The 26,978-nt window shown below is 38.0% G+C and overlaps 1 protein-coding gene and 1 long non-coding RNA gene across 4 annotated transcripts in view; one reads left to right on the top strand and one right to left on the bottom strand.

The window, feature by feature from the left end:
* Positions 1-1,702: 1,702 nt before the first annotated feature.
* On the bottom strand, positions 1,703-14,675 carry LOC142052889 (uncharacterized). Its single transcript, XR_012659025.1, has 3 exons — positions 14,324-14,675; positions 8,474-8,542; positions 1,703-3,241 (listed from the first exon to the last, which is right to left on the bottom strand). It is a non-coding gene; the product is annotated as an uncharacterized LOC142052889 (long non-coding RNA).
* VPS41 (VPS41 subunit of HOPS complex) overlaps positions 14,626-26,978 on the top strand; it is a 111,240-nt gene continuing 98,887 nt past the window's right edge. The window contains exons 1-2 of one of the 3 annotated variants that reach the window (XM_075083678.1): positions 14,626-14,744; positions 18,539-18,577. In XM_075083678.1, the coding sequence (XP_074939779.1) occupies positions 14,724-14,744; positions 18,539-18,577 (60 nt within the window). In that variant the 5' untranslated portion in view covers positions 14,626-14,723. Of the gene's footprint in view, positions 14,851-18,538; positions 18,578-26,978 lie in introns of all 3 variants that reach the window. The other 2 variants (XM_075083677.1, XM_075083679.1) reach the window with 2 other exon arrangements.

The following is a 26,978-nucleotide window of genomic DNA, read 5'->3' as shown; positions in this document are numbered from 1 at the left end:
AGTTTCAAAGAATAATAGTGGTATTTATTATGCATTACTGTGATGAGTTTGATACTAGAAGTAGTAATCTTTACATAAGCAGAAATAAAGCAAGCAGGATGCAGCAGGAAAACAGGAAAAAAAGATAACCATTAGATTATCTGTTAATCATTATGGCTATGGCTATAATGGAACCCCTGCCTACCTGCCTAACATAACCATGTGTTTGCAGCAGATGCAATACAAATGGAAGGGTATGTAGCATATAAGAAAAAAACAGGGCTTGGTAGGGTAGTGCTGGACAGTGCCCTGGGAGCCTTCATTTTCATAATGCTAAGGCCCTTCCATTTGCATTTACTAAGCCATTTTTGTTACAAAATCAGAAACTTACTTTGAGCCATTAACCATGTTGTACAGAATTTGTTTTGTCAGTATTGCTGAGAAGTGAATCAGGTCTGTGACACAAAAGGCATGGTAAGAAGGATTCTCGAATTATCAGTTTTCTGTAAATTTTAGGAGCATGAGGTTGACTATAATATCTGTTGATATCTATATGAAATGTTTTCTCATCCATTTACTTGCCTAGGAGGACCTATTCCACTACAGATTTAATTATATATTTAGAAAACAAGATCTGTCATTACCAGTTTTCCTCTGCTTAATCCAATGATGTGTTCAATAAACCATAAACAAGAACAATACTGTACATTTTGCTAATGAAGCTATTCCGCCCCTGACATTAACATTAGAGCTACTTTCTTCCTCCCTGATGATTTATTCAAGCTCTAAAAAACCGAGTAACCTTAAGGACCTGTAGAGTGAAAAATGAATCAACTGAGTATTTTATTATCTTTTGTTTTGGTGCAACATCAGTTGAAATTGATGGGAATGTTTCTAGTACTTTTAACAGCATTGCGTCATGTTCTTAAATGTAAGAAAGTGCCAAAATCTTATATACAAACAATTCCGAAATGAGAATTCGAAGTAGAGAGGGTTGGCCCCTAGTCTGAACAGCCTCATCTTGTAGAAGAGTTTGGATATAAAGTTGTAATGCCACATTTTTCCCTGCAGTGCCAGCAACTTCCCCCTGTACTTCTGTCAGCTCAGATCTCACACACACACAAAAAAAAGTAGCCTTATATCATTTATGTGTATATTTTAAAGCAAGATTGTCCATTTTGGAAAAGTCCCCAGAGTCATGACATTAAAAAAAAATTAAACAGGAGAAAAAAAAAACCCTCATGTTTACACAGCAGATACACTAGGAAAGGATGCCTAGGATCAAGTCCAGTCTCATGATATCACATACTACTATATCATGTATTCCCACTTATATATTCATCTTTATTCTACTGCAATCAGTTTTCTGGACTTAGCTTGATTAGAATTAAAAGTGGGTCCAGTGTAGTTAAGGACGAGACTAATTTAAAAGTGTTTACGAGTAAGGTGAGTGTTGGGCTTCTACCTACGTTTACATGAGTGATGAAGTTTGTGATATAGGCTCAATTAAAATTGTGCACCAAAACTCATGTGGGGTAGAGACTGTAGCTTGTAAGATGGTCGGTGAAGCTGGGGAAGAGTGCACAGAGAGCTTTGATAACAGGGGAGCAGGATGAGAGACAACACTGAAATTTTCAAGCATACTGCAGTTGAGCCCAATAATCAGGCAATAGTTGTCCAAGTTTCTGCAAATAAGATAGGTGACAGACATAGAAAAGAAAGTGATCATGATTTGCCATTTATTTTAAAATCTTGCTTTCAGCTTGGTAATCAAGTACAAAAGATAGCAAGAGATATTTTATTGTAGAGTTTTTCAATAGCATCAGCAGTTTCAAACACAGTGTTCATCATCCTGTTCTGGCCAGAGCTCAAGAAATAATAAAACATCTAAGGCTCTATTTTGATGTATGGTCTACATCTGGTTAGAGGGTATACATTCAAACCCATTGACTACTATTAGATCTGCAAGGAGTGCTCCAGAAGAAATATCATTGGGCTAACTCCAACAGTTCTCAAACAGTCAAAGTCCGGATGGCATTAAAGTGGAGTTTTTCACTCCTGAGAATTTAAGCTGCTTTGCAATGTCAATTAATGACCTGGCAGGAGAAGAGCAAAGGCTTCTAGAGAATGACTAGCTGGCATAATGGTTTTTAGATGTAAATCACTTCTTATACTCTTTGTGTATTTTCTATTCTAAAAGTGAAGAAAAATTATAAAATTGAAGAGATAAATTATTTTTCATCACAGGGAGTTTAATAAAAATAAATGTAAAAGTTTCCATTAATGACCAGGCTTCTGAAGTGGTCAAGAAAGATACAGAAATGTCCCTATGGTATTAATCCCATTTAACAGATACCCGAGCTGAAGCAGAAAGAAGCTAAGTGGCATATAAAACATGCAGGGAATATGTGGCATAGCAAGAACAGACTGTGTATTTCCTGGATCTTGACTTTAACCAGCATGTGGATATTTCTGCTTTGCCAACAGCTAATTCTTTCCGCTACCAATTATATATATACACACACATACATCCCAAGAACGTGATACGTTACAGAAAAATGTGCTGAAGACAAGTAATGCCCTATCACAGTTAATAACCTTTGAAAGCTTTAATGTGAACAATAGCATTTGTCTGTTCTGCAGATTTTTCATTAAAGTACATAGACCAATCTTGAGGAAAAAAATTAAAAAGAGATTTGAGGAAGTAATAACCCAGAGGTTAAAAAAATATTGATTAGGAAAAATATTTTCTTCATAAAGATAATATTTCTCTTTTAGCAAAAAGAAGCCGCTTAGTCTCCAGAAAAAGAAAATAAAGTATGTTCTGAAGGCACCCATTTCATTTGTTGTGAGCTTTGTTGAATAATGAGCAAAACTGTCATTCGTCTTACAACCTTCTCTCACCTTACCTATCACACTGAAAGATTTAAAATTCTTCTGAAAAGTCTGTGCCACTTCATTTATTATATTGAAAAAAATTAAACACCAACTTTTAGATACTTTTAGCAGGTTTTTTGCAACCTAACTACCTGCCCTTAGGTCCCTAATATCTTCTTAGAAGATACGACCTGGTAAATTTAGTATGGATTACCACAGACTGCATTTACTTCTAATGAGACATAGTTTCTCCTGATCTTTTTCATCTATCTTCAGAGAAGAAAGATAAAAAAAAAAAGCTTGTTTCTGTCAGAGTTCGTTCTTTGGTGTCAGGGAAACATGCTGGGTTTTTTCCTTCTCCATCTTCTAAGTTTTCACCTTGATCCTGTAAAATATTACAAATAATCCAAATGCATAAATTGCACTGCTGTTTTGTAAATTCAAACTGCATAGTCAAATAGTCAAAGATAATGATAATGATTACTTGAGAATATATTTTTCCATCTTCGTGAAATGCGTTGGGTGGTACATTTCCAAATTTCAGGAGACTGGTGGGTGACTTGCAGACTAAGGCAAATGCAAATTACGATAGCTGAATCAAGGGCCTTCTGAGGACTTCAAAGGGCTTTGGATCGAGCCTCAAGTTCTTAGGACTTTTCATCTCTAGATATCAAAATACTTCACAACAATCAGTACATTTCATTACTTCTACTTCATTGATGGGGAAACTGAGGTATAGAACTGTGAAACAATTCTCCCCCTGTCATTTAGTGAGTCTGTGGCATATCACAGGATAGCAGTCAGCTCCCATGAGTTTCCCTTTCTGCTACCTCTATCAAGTTTTCTCACAAAAATTGCCTTAGGAAATAATAGTTAGGGTTGTTACTCCAGTAATTTTGCCCCACCTCTGACTAAACTCTGAAGTAACAGATGCTATGTATCACTTGACAGAGGAGATCTGTATACTACTCCCTCAGGACTAGTGCTAGATGTATTAGTAAACCTTCAAAATCCCAGTGTGCAGTGCCTGCCACCACCAGCTCTCATCATGGCAGTTCACTTGCATCTTTTCCTATAACCCTTTGATCCTCCCCATCTCTTACTAATCCCAGCTACTTCAAGGGATTAGACAGAATTCAAATGAGATCCTGTGTTGATTTAGAAGTCTGTTCTTTCAGACAGAAATTAAAAAGTACGTAGCATGTTATCATCACCATCACAATACAAATAGCTAATTATTGCAGGGAGCCTGATGCTCATGAAATAAATAACAAGATCTTTGAATCCCCCTGTCCTGTTTCTTCTAAATCGTATTATCTGTTTTATACATTGGGGCCTGGACTGTCTGCATGATGTTAAATAGCTAACGGGAAAGCCTGGCACTTTGTCATGGAGGAGCATTCTTAATAGCTGCTGTTTAACACATACCATAGAAAAAAAAAGTTGTGAATGCCCATTGGATGAGCAACAGCAGTTAACTAATAAATACTACTCCCAAGTGATTCACAAACAATGAAGTAACCAAAAAGAGCCATGTTTATTTCTATTCTGTTTTCACGCAGGAGAACAAAATCAATATTTGCTTAATGGAAAAAGGCAATACTTGAGGCAGGCCATCAAGGGCAGAAGGGCTGTCCTGTATCCAAAGCATAAGGCTTTGGATATATATATCCAAATATATATAAGGATTTGGAATCAGGAAATGGAGATTTTCCTTTTAAATTGCTAAAAATGAGTTAGTATTGCTCTTTGTCTCACTTTCCCCACTTGAAAAATGGGAAGTTGCGGCTCCTGGATGCTGCATGAAGCAAACAGATGATAACAGTTTTCAAGCACTATGGATATTTTCTGGCCTGGCAGTGAACACTGTGGAAAAGTGGTGCTGGTGACCTGTCACTATCACTGCTGACAGCAATCCAGGCACAGATAAAACTGAGGCTGCTTCTTAGCACCGTACCTAAAATCTACTTATGCACGCTTAGCATGCAATGGGTAGAGTCCTTTAATATCCGACGTAAGAGCTCATAAAAGTGTTATTACCCGCAAAACAGCTTCTTGGTGGCTAAAGAATGAGAGCAATGGAAAGAATGTATTTCAAATTTTAAAAATGGCTTTTTGGGAGGATGTCATCCTATTATTGCCATGTGGCAGCTGTATTTATCCACATCTATTGTTGAGAGCAATCATCTCACTAATATTTTTATAATATAACCACATGCTGTAGGAAAGCCATGTAGGAATGCTATGTATAAAAGCTGGGTGGGCTTTTTTTTCTATGAAATACTCATATCTTTTGAAATCTTTGGAGGTGAATCACTTCCTTAGTAGGGACCATTGACTTGGGCAGGACTGTTAACATCTCACTAGTTTTGTTTCCATGTCAGAAGTTGGTGGATTGCACAGCATTTTTAAAATCTGCAGCCTTTGGATTATGTAACATCAACAGTCGTACATTTGAATTTGCTGAAATCTGCTGATACATTACCAGAGCTACGTATGTTTCCCACATCAAAATAAAACTTACCAAGAATGTATTTGACTGAAAAGGTATTCCACTCCAAGGTGGAGGGAGGTAAGAGGAGGTACTTGAATAGTCTGTATATTACCTCAGGCACCACTCACAGGCACTACCCTGCACCCCAGGGACCTGGATTTTGACTCTGAACTTGCTTCATAATCAAGGTTTGTCCCAGGGAGAACTGTCAGACTTAAGCTACATGGTCAAGGGTCAAATCCTGAGGGGATGTAAGAGGATGGGAAGAAATGGCAAGGAAAGCATAACTGTGCAAAGAAGTGCGTTGATACACATAGCTAAAGGTGTAATGATAGAAAGAACTAGTTTTAAGCGTTATTTTCTAAGTTAGGTTATGATAAGGGCATCAGAAAACAGAACACATAATGAAGACTGTGCTTTCAGTAAACGCAGAGGTCGTCTCATAGGTACAGGAATTTGTGATTAAAAGGCCCAATGGCAATAAACTAATGGCCTGATCCTCAGTTAGACTGAGGCTTTTTTTTTTTTAATTTGGTTTGCTGTGAGTGTAAAAAGGGTATGAAATGTAAATGATTCTTTGTGTGAATGTCATACACAAATGGAAAGAAAGGGGAGGTAATTGAAACAATCAAGGACTTATTCTGCTGGCCAGATTCCATCCTGCACCTCTGCTCAGTGTAGCATCTTGGTATGGTGGTAACACCAGTTAGAGGGGCTGTACAGGCTTTTGACACATTTAATTAAAAGTTTTGGACTCCACAAAAGTTAATTGGACATCTCTCATGACTGAAATTGCAGGATCTGTACCTAAATTAAGAAGGTTCAGTTATGCTGTAATAACTGGGAATGAAGTCAACATTACATCATCAGAAAATACATGGACATTCTTTTTTTCTGTTGTAACCAGCTAGGTGCCTCTAATTTCATGTGTTTGAACCTATTGATGTGTCAATCCTTGGTTTAACAGGGAATATGGGATATTTGGGTGAAGTCTTAACCCCTTTTTGATGAATAGCAAAACCCTTGTTCAATTTAGTGGAACCAGGATTTTATGTCACATCTGCAAATGGAAGTATCAGTAGCTATCTGCTTGGCAGAAGTCTAATCATGGCTTAATTTATTTTATTGCTTCTCCTCCCTTTCCACGTTTTTAGTTCTTTCCTTCCTTCCATTCTCTGGCTCTCAGTTAAGCAGTATTACGAAATAAATACACAAAGATGGCAAAGTTGAAAATTCACTTCAGAATGTTAGTGTAACATGCTCTATGGGTATAAGAAGAATATTATGCATGGAAAACATACAGTATTCCTGAGGTAGGCACTCTGATAACCTCATCAATCATTTCCTGTACGTTATGTACACTATTTAAGTAAGTGGAAACATAAGTATTTTTCCTTGAGGTTAAGTGTATATCAAGAAGAAGAAGAAGTGTTTTTCACTGTAAATACAAAATAGATTTTCCAATGATCTATTTAACATTGACTCCATTAAAAACCTTCAGTAACAAAGCAGATCACAAGTAGTGAGGGAAAATAATTACCAGAAATAACACTTGTATAGGAAAGGAATAGGAGAGAGCTTTACCAGGCTTTGGTGATTGACTCCTGAGAGTCAAAGGCAAGATACAACACAGCTGTAAAGAAAACAGAACTTTCTTTATCTATATGCCAATATTTTAAGTATTTATTTCTTATATATTAATTATTTGAAGAATAATGGTTGATATTTTCAAAAGCATAAAATGTTGGCCTAAACCTTTTCCTACTGAAATCTATAATAAAACTCCTATCAGCTTCACTGGCAGCCAAGATAAGCAGCTGCTTCTGAAAATATACCTTTATAAGAGCTTTTTCTGGTGTGTGGAGGGAGAGGGTTGTTTTGAAAATATATGTAATCTATAGTTTTTTACCTGGAAATCATACCAAATATGACAAGTTCAAAAAGAATATGACTTTTGTTTCAGGTGGAAAAGACTTCCAAAAGAACTCCAAACCTTTAACAGTGAGAAGACGTGGCATAAACTGACTGATTTACTGTGTCTTCACAAAACAGCAAGTGAGGCAGCGCAAGCCAAATATACAGAAGCTTCATATTCCTGTGACAACTCATCTATCAACCATTTATATAAATATACCATACTACATTTTCTTCCATATTATATCTGATGACATAATAGGTAGTAATCATTGTTTTTGCAAAATTCACCTCTAACAAACCTGAACAAATGTTGCTACTGCTGCCCCTTTTAGTGAACACCTCTTAGCAAACAATGGAAGAACCCTCATCAGGCATGAAATTTAAGATTAAAAGAAGAATGGTTGATGTTCTATTGATTTAGTTCTGTTCTATCCTGAAACTTCCTTTTTCTTTAGATTAAAATACAAGTAGGCCAATTATATCCAAGGTATGTCTGTGTACCACTGTAATATAGAAGAATGTCACTGAGTAAGATTTGTAGAAAAGAAATTTTTGTGATGTGTCAGTTTAGGTAAGCCACTTGGAAAGATGCTTTTCAAATAGGTGGTCATCTTTAAAAGGAAACACACACTGCACAGAATTGTTGGGAAACTTACTACTACATCATCTTCTGGTTACCCATGATCAATACCTGGAAGCAGTTGTGGCAAGTATGAATGAAAGCAACAGTATATTACTGAGATTCATGCAGATTTGTAACAGCCTAAGGAAAATAATAGCAAAATACTTGGGTAATATCACCTGTACATAGTAAGACCACAGGAGCACAAAATTATTCTGTGTGTGGGTCCATATGGCCTGCTTGGCTCACTCTTTATCTCCAGTACCCCATTGCCTCGATCACCAGAACTGTGTGCACGGCTGTTCACATCCAGGCTCCCCTCCGTAGCAAGGAAACTAGTGTCCTCTGTGACAGTTTGCTCCAGGGTCTGCTATCGACTGATAATACCATGACGGACCCCATCAAGTGTGGCTCCTTCCTCTTGAGAGAGTTGTCCAGTGCTACCCCAGAAGGCTTTGTGCCTTTGAATGTTCCTTTGTGTCTCCTTTCTGGACATGAAAAATCTCAGCATAATGCAAGACACCCACCTGACAGACAGAAACACTACCCTCAAATAATTTCAGCTACTTAAATTGGAAACTCACATGAAAGCAATGCCCCAAGCCAGTGTGTACCAATCGCCTTGGGAACCAGGACTCTCTTGCTGGTGCAACCTATGACAAGAATATAGACAGAAGTGTCTCAATAATTCAGTAATGACAGGGACTTCATTACACCACTAATGTACTTGATAAACATGATAACAGATATCATAATGGACCTGATAAACAGTTCTGTTAAAGTCACATTGTAAGGCAGAAGATTTGTAAAAGTTATCTTAACCTAGACTGAAGTTTTAAAAATCGGGATCCTGGATTTTCAATTTCAATTCCCAGAAATGTTAGTAAAACTATAAAATCCTAGAGCCAGGATTTGGGGTACTACCTAAATGTGTATTTTCTTTTAAGAATTGGTCTCACTTAAAAGACAGACAGCAGCTCCCGATACATAGGAAGGAATTCAATTGCTAAAAGCTAACAAAACCTAAACATGAACATGGGGATTAAATTTAAGCTTGTTCTTGAGACTCTTGGACCAAACAGTATCTTAAGACTGGTCTAACCATTATGAGTTTACTTTAAATCAGATCAAATTTCTTTGATTAAAATGCTCATTACTCAAATTACATTTATGTTTGACAATGGAATATGGCTTTTACTAGAAACAAACACTGCTTTAAAAAGGTGAAACTAATGAATAAACAGCTAGGACGAACATATAAACAGGAAGTGGGAACTCTTAAAAGAATAGCAAGGACTCTATGACAAGACAACAAAATACAAAATATCCTTGAGGAAGACATGAAAGCATCTACTATAGGTTTGAATCTATAGACTTGCATTTCTATATTTTGTTTCAAAGAGATAAAAATCAGCGGTGGTAACAGTAAATTAAAACCTAGGAACCATAACAATACATATTCTAGGAAATGGAAAAAAAGAAGTCAATGTTAGAAGAATTCAAGCCAAGGAGTGTCCTAATTCTATTAGGAAGGAGAAGGAATCCTAAAACCAGAAGGACAGCTGGAAATGGTAGAGTTATTCACAATAATAAAATAAATGCAAGAGGAGTGAGTATCTTGCATTAGTTTAACATTAATAGTCATGTCCCACCAGGCACAAAATAAGAAATACGGTAACAGTTTGGAGGTATAACAGAAAACAGTCAAAAAAATTATTTGTAGGATGTAAAACATCATCTGTGAAAGAATCAGTAGCATCTTTCTATCTAACTTAACAAATAACTAAGAAGTGATTGCATGTTAGGCTTTGAGTACTCACACAGGGAATGGAAATCTTTTAATACAGAACCTTCAGAAATTGGTGACACATAACGCCATAGTGGACATAATGGAGTGGTTCAAAGCTGAAGTAAGACAAATTTAAATTTGCCATAGGGATAAGGAAAACCCATTACATACCAAGTCCTGCAATATTAGAACTAAGAGGCGCTTATCAAAACTAGTAGGAGAGCCATAGCAGAGCAGTTTAAAACAGGAAAAAATGAAAGAACTTCTTTAAGTGGCGGGCAAAGTGCTTCTCAGCTTCATTGCTTCAGGAGACTGTGGAAGCAGGCAGCATCAGCAGCTCCAACAGAGGCAAATTCATCAACAGTCGGTTCGTTAACAGATACTAGACGGACCCCTGTTCTGACCTGGTAAGACATTTCTTTTGCATTCTTTATTTTTCTAGCAGTGAGTATAACTGCACTTGAAATGGCTTACCAGAAGTGCAGAGTCCTGTGTAATTGGAAATGTTATGTCAAGTTATGTTTTCTTTTAAAAAAATAGTACAAAGGGGAATTAATTCAGGTAAATCTCATGGCCCATGCTGGGGGAAGAGTTCAGATTAAATCACAGTGCTATTCCCATTTGGCTTCATAATCTACAGATCCATGAAATTTTCTCATAGTATAATAAGTTTTCAATTTCAGACTTGCTCCTATTTTACCAGGTCCTTAATATTTTTAACTATAAGTTTTTTAGGAGGGTCCCGTACAACCTCTCCCCTTATATATAGCCCTTGTTTATCTTTAATAAATAGATAACTGTACTGGCTTTATGTTGTTTATTGTTCTTCACATTTTTTCATCTTCTCTGTGTGCTCTACCTAGCAGAAGAAGGTATCTTTCAATAAAGATTGCCTGAGAGTGAAGATGAAGAAAGGGAGCAGAAGAAACACAGACAGGGGAAATGAGGGTTAGAGGAAGAAAAAGGACTAAGGGAAATGTTATTCCTGAAGGACTTGAAAATAATTCACTATCATTTGGAATAGTCTTTAAATGTCAGGGGATCCAGACCAACTATTTTAAAGAACTTTTAATACTCTTTCTGATATCATTACCACTCTTATTTTATAGAAATAGCTGATAAATTAAATTTAATTTAAATACGCTGCAGTGGTGGGACATAGTGGTAATGTGTACTTCCATTTCTTACCTTGCCTTTTTGGTGATATGGCAAATTACACAGGGGTAATCTTTAGCTCCAATTAAAGAAGGCAGTTACTTGATGCTTATATGATATTACTATGTTTAATAAAAAAATATTTATTTAACCTTGTTAATGACTTTGCTATAAAGATTTGCATATGAGCTTAGCTTTAGGAGCATGGTTTATCGAGCTTCAGGTCATTAAAGTGTATCTATTTATAATTGAATTTTTTTTAATAGTCATTGTTCTGTTACTTATTTCAGGAAGAAATGTAATAAATTTTAGAGGTGGATTAAGAAGAAAAAAGTAAACAACTGCAAAATAATATAATGCTAGCAGGGGAAATAGGATCTTTTTTAAAGTACAAAGTTCCTGAAGAAATTAAAGATTATATTTATGGAAGTTATAGTACAAATATAAAGTATCTTCACAGAAATAATTCTTTGATAGCAAGGGAAAAAAAAAAAAGAAAAGCCTTTGCAAGTCTCCTTCTACAAACAAACAAACAGAAAGAGGAAAGCCTTTGAACTTCTTTGTTCTGACAACAATATTAGCCATGTTTTATCCAGCATAGTGTTTTTAAATGCTATTAACTTACAGACAACAGTGCTTTTTTTTTTTTTTTTAACTGAATAAGTGGTGGCGAGAGTGGTGAGAGATAACGCAGCTGAATATTTTGTTGGATGAATCAGTCCTACTTGAAAGCAACTGAGAGCTCTTGGAGACTGAACTACAATAATCTCTACCATGGATACTTGCTACTTGTTATGTTTCACAGTAGTCAGGGAGAAAGTGTGTTAAAGCAAGAGATAAAAATTCTAGCAGTATTTAGAATCTAAATGCTTATCAAGGTCCAAGTTTCAATGATAATTCTGATTTCTGTGGCAAAAGATAAATCAGAAACTCCTGACAGACTTGAATTTTAGAAAGCTGGATGGGGGTTTCAGCAACCTGTTAGAAGTGTCCTGCAGAATTCCTGTCAACTGGAAGCTCTGCATTGAAGTCCTGACTCCACTAGGAACATCAAAAGCTTCATGGTATGGCTAAAACCTTTATTTAAAAAGACTTATGAAGGGTGCTACTTTTGGTGATTCAAGTTAAAACTAAACGATAAGGTAGAGCCAGCCTATCACTTGAGACAGATCTGAGCCAAAACGCCCTACCTAAACTTCAAAGCATTCATAATCTCACCAGGGATCCCAAATCTCTTGTACTTGTACAACTGACTTAACCCAAACTTCAGATCTACATGCTGGCAGACAACGAGACAGAATAGTTTTTAATGTTGGGACAGAGCATTTACTTCCCTTAGGCGATGCTATATTTTCCACTTATGCTGAACTAGGCTTAAACTTTTTATCTCCAAAGGTTGACTGGGATGTTCTCAGGCCCAAGTGTGTAGGATGCTGAGTGTGTTGCGGGAGGTGCTGAAAGACTTTAAAACCCATTGACGTCATTGCTTCTTGATGGCTTTCAGCACTTTTGGAGGGTGGGAGTGGGAGAGGTGGCAGAATCAGATGCCAACATATTAAATTCTCCTGACACAATAAAACCTGTAATCATGGCAGACTGAATTCATACCTTAAGTCTAAACAAGAAAAAAATTAGTTTTGCATGTTTCTGTCAGAAGTAAGTAGCACACTGTAAGTAAATCACATTCATACCACTTACTCTACATGCAATGAAAACAAGAACAGCTGTTCCTTGACTGCTCTGTTTGTAACAAATGTGCCCTGTTAGCTGTTATAATAGCAAAGTTTACAAGATCTGCCATCCTTTCCCTTACACCCTGTTTTTCTTGGCATTTATAAAGTCAGTTATTAATGTTCATTCCCATTTAAAAAGTGCCACAAAGTGTCTCTGTTGAGGGGAAAAAACCCAACAAACCCAAAACAAAAACCAGCCTTGAAACCCAAAACAGCTACACAGGTAGTCGGGCAAAGTTTCCTTTCACTAGATTACAGAGTCTTCAAGTACCAGATAAGACAGCTTGTACATTAAATATTACAGGAGAAATCCTGGTTGCATTGATAGGAACAATATTTTTCTCACTGATTTGAACACGACTAAGTTTCAATGAGTTGGAATGAGTTCTCTGGGTAAGCAACACAGCTGTCAGCAAACTTCTCTTATAGTCTCTTATCTAAGTTATGAAGTCTTATCTTGAAATCAGTTAAATTTCTTGCCAGCAAGGTTCTTCTGAAGATCACACTTGTCTGACACATGGGAATCTACTTCTCATTTCCGGCCTAAATGCACTTAAAATAGCTGATACCTATTTGATCACATACCTTTTATTCTAATAGCTCTTTTTCCTCTTTAGCTCTTTTTTATTTCCAGACTGAAGAAGCCAAGCCATTTTTTCCCCAGCCATCTCCAATAGAACTGACCTTAAACTCTGTGATCCTTGTAGTGGTCTTTTTTCCCCTTCCAGTTTGAATTAATCTTTTTTGCAACAAAGGTGACTGGAAATCTACCGTCATTTCGAGGCGAGGTGTCAACAATATTTTGTACAATGGCAGCCAAACATCATCTCTGTAGGCATCCCTTGGCTTATACGGTCAGGGTAACATTTACACACTCCTTTGCCATGGTACTGACAGTCTACGGACATATGGTAACAGACCAAGAAAGAAGGTTTTATTATATTATGTCATTTGCAAATGAAATGTATTCGTGATAGTTATATTTATACGTTCTTGTGCTAACACTGTTAACTCTGATAGCTATCTCTCACCTCAGTGTCACCCTCTCAGTGTGATTTTAAAGGAGAGTTGTATCTCCTCTCAGTTAAAATTCTGGCTCTTAGTTTCTAATGGTATGCAACAATATACATTATTATCATATCCAAGATAATACCCTCTGCAACTAACTTACATTGTACGGCCTTATGGTGATCCAGCTCCAGTACAGTATTCTAAGATTTCTCTTTTACTGCCAAAGTTGACCTGCACGTTTTTAAATTCTTGTCTTTGATCCCAAGGGTAGCAACTGTAGCTCCACCTTAGATTTGGAATAGCTCCACTGACAAAACCTGAGTGATAAGAAGTACTGCCTACTACTTTTCAGCTTTAATTATATTTTTAACATATGAAAAAATAATTGGGTTCAAGTAAGATGTTCAGGTCATGTTTTAAAGTTTTAAAAGAGAAAGTGCAGCAGCTCCTAGAATTGTAGAAAGATATGTAGGCTTTCTAAAATCCTTCTACTAACACTAAAGCATGTGTGGGCAATTTCAATATTAACAAATTAAGTAAAACGTACAGAGGAGACAGAGGCTGCTACATGCCTCACCAGAGGATCTAATGGAAACCAGAGATGTTCTCGGCCAAGTGCTGCTCAGATGGGCGCCAGTAAATGGGCCTTGTCCTGGAGAACTAGCAGTCCAGCACACAACATGCCAGTAGGCACAGATATGCTGCAAGCAGTTCTTGGCTTCAACTACACCCAAACCCCCACTCACCGGAGACCATCTCATCTTTCACCGTGGTGGCCGCCTTCAGTCTCATCACAGCTGGGTGTGCAGGGGTCTCCCTGAGGGAATCAAAGGAATTCAGCTTTAAAAAGCGTCTTGCTTGCAGCTAAGGAGGGCAGAAGAAACACCAGACTGGGACACATTGTCGATACTGAGCCCAGCCTTGCCCTTGGTGTAGGTTGTAAGGCAGCAGCAGCACCACACCCACAGCTAAACAAAAACCACCCCAACCCCCCAGATAACCAGGCCCAACCGCAACTATAAAGGGGGAGGGGGGGGGGGGGGGAAGGGGGGTGTGTGGTGGAAGCACGCTCTCCTCTGAAACTACATTTCCCAGGGTGCCTCCGCCGGCTTCCTGCACCTCACGTGACGGCTCGCCGGCCGCGCCATGGCGGAAGCCGAGGAGAAGGTAGACGCGGTGAGGGCACTGCCCCGTCCGAGGGGGCGAGGAGGGCGGCGGCGGCGGGAGCGCCGGGCCGGGGCGGCCCTTGGGAACAGAGGGGCGAAGGGACGGGGTGCGTGCAAGGGGGAAAGAGGGCGTCAGCCGGCCCTGCGGGGCGTGTGTGAGGGCTGGTGGCGGGGCGGGAGCGGCGGCCGGAGCCTCACTACGGAGGAGAGGAGGTGGAGGCGGCGAGGCGAGGCCTCCTTTTCCCCGCTGCGCTGCGCCGACGGGGCTGCCCGTCGGGTTGTGTTTAAAAACCTAGAGAAACGGCCGGAGGTGCGGCGCAAGTGGTGGAGGGCTCCGCTTTTTAGGTAGCACCCGGTGCAGGAACCTGGGGGCTGGGCGGGAGGGGAGGGTTTATACGCGCAGCTGGCACCGCTGTAGAGCTGCGGTGAAAGAGCTGAAGGGTTCGTCTGAAACGGTTGAGAAGCTGTGGTTTACCAAGTGGCGCAGAAGACGTAAGTTCATCTCAACAGGGGAGTTTCTTCCTGAGATAAAACTTGAGGAGTTTGGTGGTTCTCTAAAGTGGGCGTTGTCCTAAATCGCCCCCTGCCTGAACCACTCCTTCCTGAAGAAAAGATAAAAGCACGAAGTGAAGTTCCCAGTCCTTTCACATACTTTCTCAATGTTTCTTTACTGAGCCAAGGCTTTGACTGTGTGATATTTGTCCTGAATGCCTCAAGGTGGGAGAGTCTTAAAATTACCTCAAGGGATTTGGCCTTAATTGGAGGCTGACATCTGGTTTCCACCTTCCCAGCTGTCAGGGGTTTGTTGGAAAAGCTGGCCTCTTTGGGAGAGGCTTCATCCCCTGGTTTGGTGGGCTTTTAACTGTGGCAGCATTTGAAAGGGTTCTTAGGATAAAACCAACTCTGCCATGTCTTCTTCTCTAATGATATAAGAGATTAAAACAACCCGTGTTTTGCCCTCTTTGGACTATGATAGGAAAGCTACCTCGTTTGTTTCTGTTTATCTCCTGTGGGGAGCATGCACACACCTACTGAAAGGGGTGTGTATGTTGTGTGTGTAGGTGGGGGGTGGCAGGTTCTTTGAGACCCCAGTTTCATTGTTTTCCCCTCACAGCAGCTTTAAGTTATGGGCCTATAATGGATAGCACCTCTTGCTTGTAAAGGCAGGATAGGGGAAACCCCTATATCCATCATATTGGAAAGCCAGTTTAAGACTTTATTGAGAAAGTATGTTGGATCTGCTAAGGGAGAGATTATAATGGTGAGAGATTACTTCACATTCCTGTGGCTTCCTCATCCATACTCCCTTTCTCTGTTCTAAGGCTGCTTGAGCAACAGCATTTGCCACCTCGCTGAAGTGTACTACTGATTTTCCCCTAGAGTCTGAGACCTACCAATGACAGCTATTCCTACAGGATTTGGGATTCTGATTGTCTACAAATCCCTGTTGAGGGATTTCCTTTTCACAGTTATGAGGCTATTAAAAAGTAGAAGTGGGGGATAATCTTCTCAGTTCATGCGTTTGGAGTAGGGGGAGAGGAACCTAACAAAATCCTAGGGCAGTCATAACAGCAGTTTGCTCTTCCAGTTTCCCTGCGCAAGTGGGAGAACTCAGGCAAAAAGCTTTTCATAGTAAGTTGCTAGCAAGGTGAGTTGGTAGGTAAGTGTCAATTCTAAGCACCTTTAGCTAAGTTCTTGGCAGGGAACAAATACAGTTTCTGCATATGTTTTCTAAGCCAGGACAGAGTCTGAATTTTTGGCGTGTTGTTTTCTGGAGTAAAACATAAAGGCCATGAAGCATTTGCCTGAATTTGCATGCCATTTATGAAATTTAGTAGCTGCAGTTGCAGTGGCTTGTGAATACGGTTGGGATACCAGGGTATAAGTCCCAAATCAAAACAGATCCTCATCTCTAGCTTTCCAGATATTTGTGTTCTCCTGAATAGCCAAGCAATCAGGACCGTGGGGGGAAAAATGTAACTGGTGTAGGTGCACTGGAAAGACTTGTATGTACCAGCAAAAATATAATTTGCTGTAATTGCTGACTTTGGGAGAACAGATTTTTTTTCTAAACAAATCCTCCTGTTGGTAGAAACTGTGAACTTTATAAAAATGCCAAAATAGTAATGCTAATTCCTTTGATTTTATAAAGGAGTTGAATAGGCAACTCCTGGTATTCAGTAGAGAAAGGCAGGTTTTTTTATTGGGAATCTGGTGACATTTTGCACTGGGATTCCTGTGTTGCTCTAGGCTGACAGTGTCACACCACAAAATTTTAGTTGTGTCCTCATTTCATATTGTTAGTTAGAATTTAAGATGCACAAAGATCATATGTAACAAAGTCATTGTTTCCTGAAAGGTAACTGCATCATGTGAGTAGAGCCTGTGAGACTGACAGACAAACTGTTGTGCTTGCAAAGTCAAACCTGAGCTTGAAAGGATGCTAGGATTTTACTCCTTGTTTGTCTTTCCTTGACTCCCATGTTCCTTCTACTTGCCATTTCCTAACTCATGTCATGGGTATAGATGACACAGATAACCCTTCTATCAGGTGCATGTTGGGTGTAGGTGGGCTTGGCTGTAGTAAGTAAAATGGAGGAAACAGATGGCAGCAATCATGGTAACAACTTGCACTGAGTTTTAAGTAGCAAGCAGAAATACTGCTTTTCTTCTCCCCCATCTGTATCTCTGGTCTGTTGTGATGGTCACTAAAGGTGAGCCTCCACTAATGCAAAGGAGGCATTTGCTTTTTGCTAGAGGTCATAAACAGTGCATTTTATAAACACAGAAAATAAATACATTGACAAACTAAAACTGACATTGGTTGTCAGTGCATTAAATTTTCTTCCCTTTCTATTTCTCTTTAAACAGTTGGTAACTATGTCTCTCTTCTTTTTTTCTTCCTTTTTTTTTTTTCTTCTCTGGTGGAATTCTGTACCTATTTATCTTACTGTCCAGATACTACTTCATAAGATTTGAAGTGCTGCCCTCTCTCTTGCTTGTTCTTTGTTTATATCATATTTTGTTGTTAAAATGCTTACATTCACTGTCAGCATATTAGTTGTAACCGTTTATTGCTATTGATAACGATAAATACGTTAAGTAAATCTTCATTTTGCTGACCTCTTTGAGGAGGCATTGCATCAGCAGATTTTCTCAGTGGACAGGTGAGAGATTAGCAGGAGTTGACTTAAAAAATTTTTTTTGTAGGACAGTAAGAATTATTGTCTTTCCAGAAAGAGATGTTTTAAAGGTACAGTTGCTTCAAAGACAAGACGAAGCCATGTGGCTTGTATTGATATGGGATGCGAAGGACAAAGTAATTAAATGCTGAATTTCTATGGAAAGTGGTTTGGAATTATTTAGGTTTAATATCAGCCTATATTAACAGCTGAATAATTGAACACCAAAGTTAGTTTGTGGATAACTTGAGAATGCTATTCTGCCTTGTAAGTCCAGACATGGGCAGCTGCTTTGCAAAACTTGCTACCGCTTCTGGAAGGAGAGGGAAACTTACACAGGGTCAAATTCACAGATGACCCAGTCACACCCTTTTAGGGTAACTGACGATAGTATCACAGTCAACTGGTGCCACTCAGTGTCAGTGTGGCTATAGATTACAAGTGAACATACAAAATAGGGTGTGAATCGAAAGGATGGACACTGTTAACTTTGAGTCGCTTCCACTTTGTCCTCTGTCTCTTAATAAAGCTTAAAGTACTTTAAAAGGGGAAATACTGCTCAGTTATGTATGTGCTTAGCTAATTATCCCTTTGTTCTTTGTGGCATTTTCAGGAAACTAGGTCTAATGAGGAATCAACAGATGAATCTGAGGTAAGCCTGCTTAAAATGCTTCATACTTGAATCTGTGTCATTGCTAGTTCTTTGTCAGTGTGGAGGGAAAAATACTACCTCATTGGTTGTTTTTAGAAGCTTTGCCTGCAATATGTAGCAAGGAATGTTAAGCTGGGCTTAAATTATTAAAAAAGAGCTGTGATTTGCTGTTAGAAGCTTCTTTTTATATATATATATATAAAAACAGAATCACCCCATTATAGTGAAATGAATTAGGTTGAGACAAATTTGAGTGCATGCACTTCTGTTTTGATCAAATGAAAATTTAATTGTCAGTATTATATATGCAGTAATACTACATTCAGGTAATTACTGTGTTATTTTAGTAACTTCATAGTCTAGATTTAATAATGTTCTGTAGAGTCTCTGGTCGTGAGATGACACCTTGTCATAAATTGTCTCATGTTCTGGAGAGGTCTGTCTACCCTGCTGTAGGTGCTGGAAAAGGATGTCCAATGCTGGGGAGAGAAAGGGAGCTGCAGAGGGTTCAAGAATTTGTCCCTGAACAGTTGTGTACTAACTCCGAACCTGCCACTGTTGAACCATAAGAGATCTAGAAGGAGATACTTGATTTTAGTGTGGTCTAGGATAGCTACAGGAAGGAAGACATAAAAGCAGTTGAGCAGCTTCAGTTGTGGTCACCAGCCAGGACAGGTGATACAAAACAGAGTATTACCGTGACAAAGTGTTTTCACCCGTTATGTATTTAAATGAAAGTGACTCCTAGACTTCCAAAACTTTAATGGACTTGCTGTTAGGAAGATTTTCTGTTCTTTACCTAGGGACAAATCTTCATGCTTGGGATCTGGGTTTAAGCACTAAGGCGGCAGAAATCCTAATTTCCAAGACAGTGGCTACTGCAGAGACTGCCGTGGTGGATTTTGAAAAAAAATCTTTTCGCAGAGAATGGTGGCTTTGTTTCTTGTGGGATAATTTTTCCCTCTGCGTTTTCATGAGTGCCTTTCTGCAGTGGCACCATAGGGCATCCCTGCTGAGAAGCAGGGATTTCTTTGGCCCTTTAATGCTGCTGTGTGGAACAGACGCCTGGACCAGATGTTTTTGCCCAGTGTGCAGTGGTTTAATTCTGGATGTTGCTTTGTGATGTGAAGCACGTGTACACAATGACTGGGTGAGGACTCAGTATTTAGTAGAATAGTAATCCTCTCAAGGGTTGACATTCACAGCATGGTGAACACAAATATTTACCTGCCCAGGCATTTTTTTTTTTAAAGCTTATTGCAAGTGAGAGCTTGTTTTAGTGGCCTCTTTAATGGCCTTTCAACATTTCAGCCCATAGTAAATAAGTATTTACAGCAGAATTAATCATAAATAGGTTGCCAGGTTGTCAGGGTTTTGCTTGGTTTTACGTTAAGTAAAAGTAGGCACCATGCAGCTTTCACAAAATTGAAACTCACAAAATTTCAACAAGACCTTTGTTAAAGTTGATGTCTGTTTTTAATGTTAATTTTACATGCATGGAGAAGTAAAAAAGAAACTTTCATGTTGAGAATGTAGATGTTGGACCTAAAGAACAATCCAGTCATCATTCTAATGCCTATGAAAATGCTTTTCATGAGTTGTCTTTGAATAATATGTCCAGTCTGTAGTGTCTTGACACTGCGGAGGTAGCTGATGAAATGAAACTTTGAAACCACGTTTAGAAATTACTCAAAGGAAGGAGTGAACAATTTTCACAATCTTAGTGTTTACTTGTTAGACTATTTCTAATGATCATTCAGATAGAAACCAAAAGTAGTGGTAGAATGACAAAGTCTAAATTTGTCAGTGCTTGCTTATATTGTTTGAAGTATAGTCAAGAGATAAGACTGAACTGATAGCTTCACACTTAAATCTTGTGATCATAAAATTGTACAGTTTCTTTTGGGTGGCTCATAGTTTGAATACACAGGGATAGATTTTATGGTGGCAGTACTAGAATCTGAGACTTTAATCCTTGAAGCCTGTGTCCCATTTTACCTGTTAAGAAAATACAATATTTATGGTGTGGACTTTGTAGACATCATCATGATAATAAAGATTTTTGCATATACATTTTGTCTTGCATTTAATTTAATTTAAATTCTTCCCATAAAATTGAAAATGACTACTATTGGTTTCAGAGGGCACATGGCACATCCAAGTTACACTATAGGAGGCTTTTCTATTATGGAGGAGGGTAATTTTAAAATTCTTTGTTTTGAGTAAATGATGTCCCTGTCTGAACTGGATGTGTAAACAAAATATGGATATTTTCTTCTGTATTTTTTACACTGCTGTGCCATTGTCTTGGTAAAGAATCAAACGTACAGTGATTCCTTTTTATGGAATAACTCTTTCAGTATCATTCCTTTAGTAGCTCCTAGTCATAAGATGCTAATTCTAACTTGCTACCTGCTTGGTTTGTTTAACAAATGCCAGGATGCTTATTTGCACATACTTGGTGGTAGAGCTTTATAATGAGGCCTCAAATGTGGGAGTCTGCAAAAAAATTGACTGTCTTGAATGTAGGTCAGCTAAGAGCCCTTCATTGTAAGTTTGGTTCCAACTCTTGCTTCCCAGGAAGTTGAGTTCCTAAGGCTGCTTAAGCATTTAATGCTTTTTGAGCGGTTTAAATCAGAATGTGTAAAATTCAGAGGTGTTAATTAGCAGAGGTGATGCATATGTTCAGATGTTAAGCAGACACTTCAGTGTGGAGATAGTGGTAGCCGTGTCAGCACTTGTAGAAATGTAATAGATCTTTCCTGGTAACTACAGTACAACTTACACTTTTATTCCATATCCTTATAATACCCTATATCATATACAAGCTTTTTCTGTTCCTATAGACAGAATGATATATTTTATACCATTTTGTGATGAGGAAGCAGTATATTTAACAGTCTTTCAATTCTCAAGAGAAAAGCCTACTTCGTTTGTGAAGTAATTCAACTGAAGTCTTGAAGCACAATTATTTTAATTTTATATTTTCTGGTTTTGTTTGTTTGGTTTGTTTTTTTTAATTGTGCTTGTGAAGCGTATTTGCTTTACTTCTCCCAACCCTATCTAATCATCAAATATGCTGTGTTTGGAGCTGAGCCTGAGCAGGTTTGTTTGGCTGAAAAGTCCTAGTACAGTGTAGTTTCATTGGCTTATTTAATTTTATTTTACAGCACTTGGAGCTACATGTTTAGACTGCACATTTGATGAGATCTTAAAAATAGACAATAAAGTAATCTGACTTTTGGCTGTTTGTAAACTGTAGAGGAAAAAAGTCTGGATAAATTATGTACAGCCTGAATCTGAATTTCTGTTTTCAAATTAATTGTCTTCCTTGCAATGTGTCTGTTTCTGTAAAATCTTACTTTTCTCAGTTGAGCAGTTTTTTGTCAGGCAGATATTTGTATTTTGACAAAGGATTAGCAAAAGGTGACACTAATAAATGTGTAAGCAAATAGTTAAGCTTTCTTCAGTAGCAGTGCAACATGGTGGCAAGGTGAGATGCGCAATGGTATTTTTCATGCATTTAAGTTGATGCTGCTGCTCAGCTTGTAATTTTGTCTTTGAAAGTTTCGCTTTTAATGAGAGAATCCTGTGATATTGCATAATGGACTGTTGTGGAGTGATTTAAATGTCGTCTTATTGTAACAAAACAAGTGCTCTTCAATTTAAAACAAGGAATAATTAGAGTACAGTAGTGCACACAACAGCATGTATTGTGAAATTTCTGGTCTGCATAAATTAGTAACAGTTATTTCAGGTAACTTGCATGTAGCAAAAGAATGTTTGGAACCATGCCTTGGGATCCCAGGACCTACAGCTTCTATCTAAACCTCAGACTTCATGTACAGGTTAATTATGCTTTGCCTCTTTCTTGCCTGCATCCTTCCCCACCCCTTATAAAATGGAGCAATAGTTTCCTACCTCTGAGAAGTAAAGAGAGGATTTCAAACCCCATTGGGGAGTGTGAGGTACTGATAAAATTTTGATCCTGGTGCATCAAAAACCAGAACCTTCCTACTTGATGAGGGAATCAAAGCTAAGTTATCATCATGGAATTTGGTTAGTTATTTGTTAAAGTTCTCTGCTCCTTTCTAATTTACTGCTGGGACTATGAGCAGATTGCCCTGGTCCAGTATGTATCTTCTTTAAAAGGAGCGCTTTTTCAAGAACAAGTGTCACTGCAATCCTAAAATGAGCACTGTGTCCCATGAAATGATCCTGTGATTATGTAAGGAGTTTCACTGGTTTTTGTTTTTTTTTTTTTAAAGGCGCTGCGCTACAGGGTACGTTTTTTGTTTTGTATTGTTGGCATGTCACAAAGGAAGTCACCAATAAAAAAAAGGTGGGGGGTGCAGATGTTAATTTTCTGCAAGAAAGTTATTGAAAATAATATTTTTTTAAAGTTACATTAATTTATGCATTGCTGGTTTTTTTTAAGTAGGTACTTGTGTGTGTTAGTCATCAGTGTTGCATAGGTTTTCATTATAGCACTTCCATTTTTATATCTCCTGGTCTTAATTTTCTTTGGCCTGTTTTCTGATCTTTGATCATTGGTGCCCTGTGAAAGGGATATGTTTGTTCATTTAGTTTACTCTTTTAGTTATTTAAACACTATATTAATAAAGTCTGTGAGAGTTTGTAGAGAGGAAAGTATTGTAGAAATTCTTGGTTAACCCAGTGCTCAGACATTTTATGGTGGTTTAGAAATATCCCTCACTAATACACTTTTACCACTGAAATTGATAATGGTTTGTCCTTTAAGGTTTTGCGAACGGATCAGAGCAGGAACACAGTTAGGAAACATGTAAGCCTTGAAAAGAGGCAACCAAAAAGCCTTGCTATTTTCTTTCCTTTTCAGTGCACTCCAGATCTTAGTCTTGTAGGTTGGGTCTGGATTAGGTCAAAGCAATTAAATCATTTCAAGTAAATAAAGCACCTGGTAAAAAAGGCTCCTTGTCATACTCTGTTTCCGTCAAAATGTTCTCTTAACGTGGAGTGTGGAGCATTGGGCTGGAAGAGGTGAGCTCTTCTGTGGCTAGCAGTTTTTGAAGAGGCATCGCCGTTACAACAAAAAATGGATGGTTTAAAAGTATTTTTGGCTAGCGTACCTCAGTTCAACTTGCCTTGTTTTTTGTCTCCTATATGACCTTTGGTAAAGTATTTATTTTCATCATGCCTTTTTTTCCTTATTATTTAATAGCTCTACACTAGGTTGCCATTTTTCCAGTTGTTTTAAAAACATGAAATTGGAGAAAAATGCTTCAAAAGCATATTCTGTTTCATATACCTGAGCAATCCGAAGAGAGGTTGCTTCCCCCTCCATGGCTCTAAGTGAAATTGGCCTTTTAAATGGGGAGAGTGGAAGGAAGAGATATATAAATTCCAAATAGAAAGTTCTCCTTATTAATGAGAAAATGTATCACGCAAATAATTTATCAATTTGAGTCAGTAGGATGAGCATAGTAAATTATTTATTGAAGTTTAAATGGAATCTTTTCATACATTAATTTGAAAAACAAGTTTGCAGTGACTAGTAACTAACATTATAATATACATTGTTAAAGGACTGACTTGCAGGAAAAATGGGTTATTGCTATATTCTTCTAATATCTTCTGGTTTTGAGTGAAAATTAGATGCTTCATTTAATGAGCTATTAATATTAACCAGAAATGCCTGTTCTATCTGTGTGTTGTAGAATACATAAAGAGTAAAAATGGTTCTGTGCGTGCTACATAAATTAAATGCAGTTGCAAAGCTAGGGTGTTAACAGAGTATGCAGTCCTGTCTTTTCCAAAATACTAAATGTATTTATCTGGGTGGAATAACACTCTGGGCTGGAAAAAGGAACGTAGGGGGGAAATTAATCTATTTACCATCTAGCTCTTCCACTGTGGTGAGCGGGTGAACTTTAAAAACTACTGTTCCCAAAACTGCACTGTAGGGTTTTCATATGCAGTACATCACGAGGTGGCAACTGGGCTGCTTGAGTAGTGTTCATGGGGGAAACAAATGTTTGCCCAAGTTCCTTACTCAGCAAAAGGAAAATATAAGTAGAAATGTGTAGTTTCATTGAGATTTGAACTGCGCTTGGGTTTTTCAGTGTTGGAATTGGATTTGGACATGGAAGATAAAACAGCCTATCCTGTGCTGCCTCGGTATGGTGTACTTGATGTGGGTGGGCTGATTCTGTGCTTTGAGCACTGAAGTGGATTTGAAAGTTTTCAGGTGTTCTTTGCCATGAACAAAACTACCAGTAAAATAAAACAAATTGATGGGAGTTGAAGTGAAACCAAATTGTACTATATGGACTTTTTACTAATTTTTTATTTTTTAAACATGCCATGCTGATGTGCAGTATGTCATCTGTGTGTTACTTCTGCTTCACAATTTGGCTGGTGCCCAGCTCCTTCAAACCTGTAGGAGTGAATCTTCAGTTGGTGTTCTGCAAATATAGCGTGACATTCTGTATACCACAACAGTTTTGCGAAGAAATAAAATGGTCTCTGCTTTGCCTTTCATCTGTGTGTCGTTTCATACTGTGAATGCAGCCCATTTTGATACATATTCACAGGCAGCCATATCATCTTAATTCCTTGCTCCTGGTGTATATCTGCATTTTCCCAAAGAGGCCAAGGTATTAAATAAATCCCTGTGGAAAATGTATGGGGAGAACAGTGAACTGCTGTGTGAAATTTTACCATCCTAATCCATATTTGCCAATTTTACAGCCAGATACTGAGAAAAGTGTTCATGATTTGCCTTATGAGGAATCATAAAGGAACTGGATGGGAGGTTATTCACTTAAATTCCTTCACTGTGCTAACATTAGTGTATTTTCACCATAGAATTAGGGGAAAATATTTTTAGCAGCATAAGTCACAAATGTGTTTTCATGGTTTAGAAATTTCAGTCTTCATGCCTTTTGTTGTCTTGTGTAGCAATAGTTGCATAATAGAAATTAATTCTTGTACAAGTTGGAAACTTGAATAGGTTTTTAGTATTTATTCCAAATTATTGTAACTTTTGTTCCAAACTGTATGTATTCTTACAAAACCTGTGTTTATGTAGGGTGCAAAATACAGCAGCCTGTGTTCTTTTACACTGTCCTGCAAGTGTTCTACAAAACTTGAGTAAATAATCAGGTCTTTTACAAAGATAATGCTATGTCCTCCATGCCTGCCTCAAGAATTTGCATCTTTGTTGAAGTTACTACCCAGGTTGTCTCTTGAGATCAAGAGTTTTATAATATGGCTCTTTTTTTTATAAGAAATTTTTGGGGGATCCCTGCCCCCCCCCCCCCTTGGCTAAGTAGGCTAATAAACAAGACCATGGGTGTTTCTAGCTTTTATTCACTATTGCTCTACCTGATTTTGAACCAGTGACTTCAAGATTTGCTATTCTCATTCTTAAACCAAATAATTTATTTTTTCTCCTTCATTAAAATTTTCTTGTAGGAACAAACCTTTTAATATGAAAGTAACAAAGGAAAAGAGGTTTATGTTTTTTCAGTAAGTTTTAGTCTTAAGAGGGTCTGGTAAAGTATTTGTTGTTTAAATTCAGGACAGTAAATAAAACAACAGCTTGCAGTAATCTTGTGTTCCAATTTGTGCACTACCTAACAAACTGGCCTTCTGAAGGTTAAAGGGCTTAGTCTGAGTTTTTCTTAGCATCCCTTGTGTGTTAGAGATTTGATTGCATTGAGAGAAATTGAGTCAGGATCCTAATCCTGAAAATAGCGTAGGTAGTCCCTTTACCATTGAGACAGGAACACAAGTCTGGAAACCGTATTCTAGGGATGGAGAAACAATAATGATGAAGCTGCACTTTGCAATAGTTATGTATTCTTCTGCTATAGTTCTGCGTGTTTGCTCTGTGTCACTTGTTTCTTCAGCACAAGTGGGTATATGTGCCGAAACTGCAGAGGACAGACCGCTTTCTTCTGGTTATTTTGGATTTATTTTTTCTTTTAAAAGAAGGCAGGGTAAGACCTAGAAATGGGCAGCAGGGAAGGTGTGATATTTGCATGATTTTAGAACACAGAAATCTTTTTAAAGAGGAAATATGGCCAGATCTGCTTGAAGATCTTCAATACATGGCTTCGAGGTGTTTTCTTTTTAAGGGCTGAATGGGCTTTTAAATTGGACTTTATGTGGTTTTGATTTTACAAAGTAACAATCCTCTACTGTTTTTGCAACATTGAAAACATAAATTTTGGCAAATCTTTGTGAATTTCCAGCTATTTTTATCAGAAGTAATGATTCTTTAAATTATTTTTCGAAACCAGTATTTAGGTTCCACTTCTTGTGAGGAGAAACCTGAGCTGGGCTAGGGGATTTTCTGACTCCCATGTCAGAATGGCAGGCAGTAGATTCTCCTGTGGGTGGTTTCCTTCAAAGATGG

This window comes from Phalacrocorax aristotelis, chromosome 2 (assembly GCF_949628215.1).
Source record: "Phalacrocorax aristotelis chromosome 2, bGulAri2.1, whole genome shotgun sequence".
Classification (NCBI taxonomy): Eukaryota; Metazoa; Chordata; class Aves; order Suliformes; family Phalacrocoracidae; genus Phalacrocorax; species Phalacrocorax aristotelis.
This window is presented reverse-complemented; position numbering and strand designations above follow the sequence as displayed.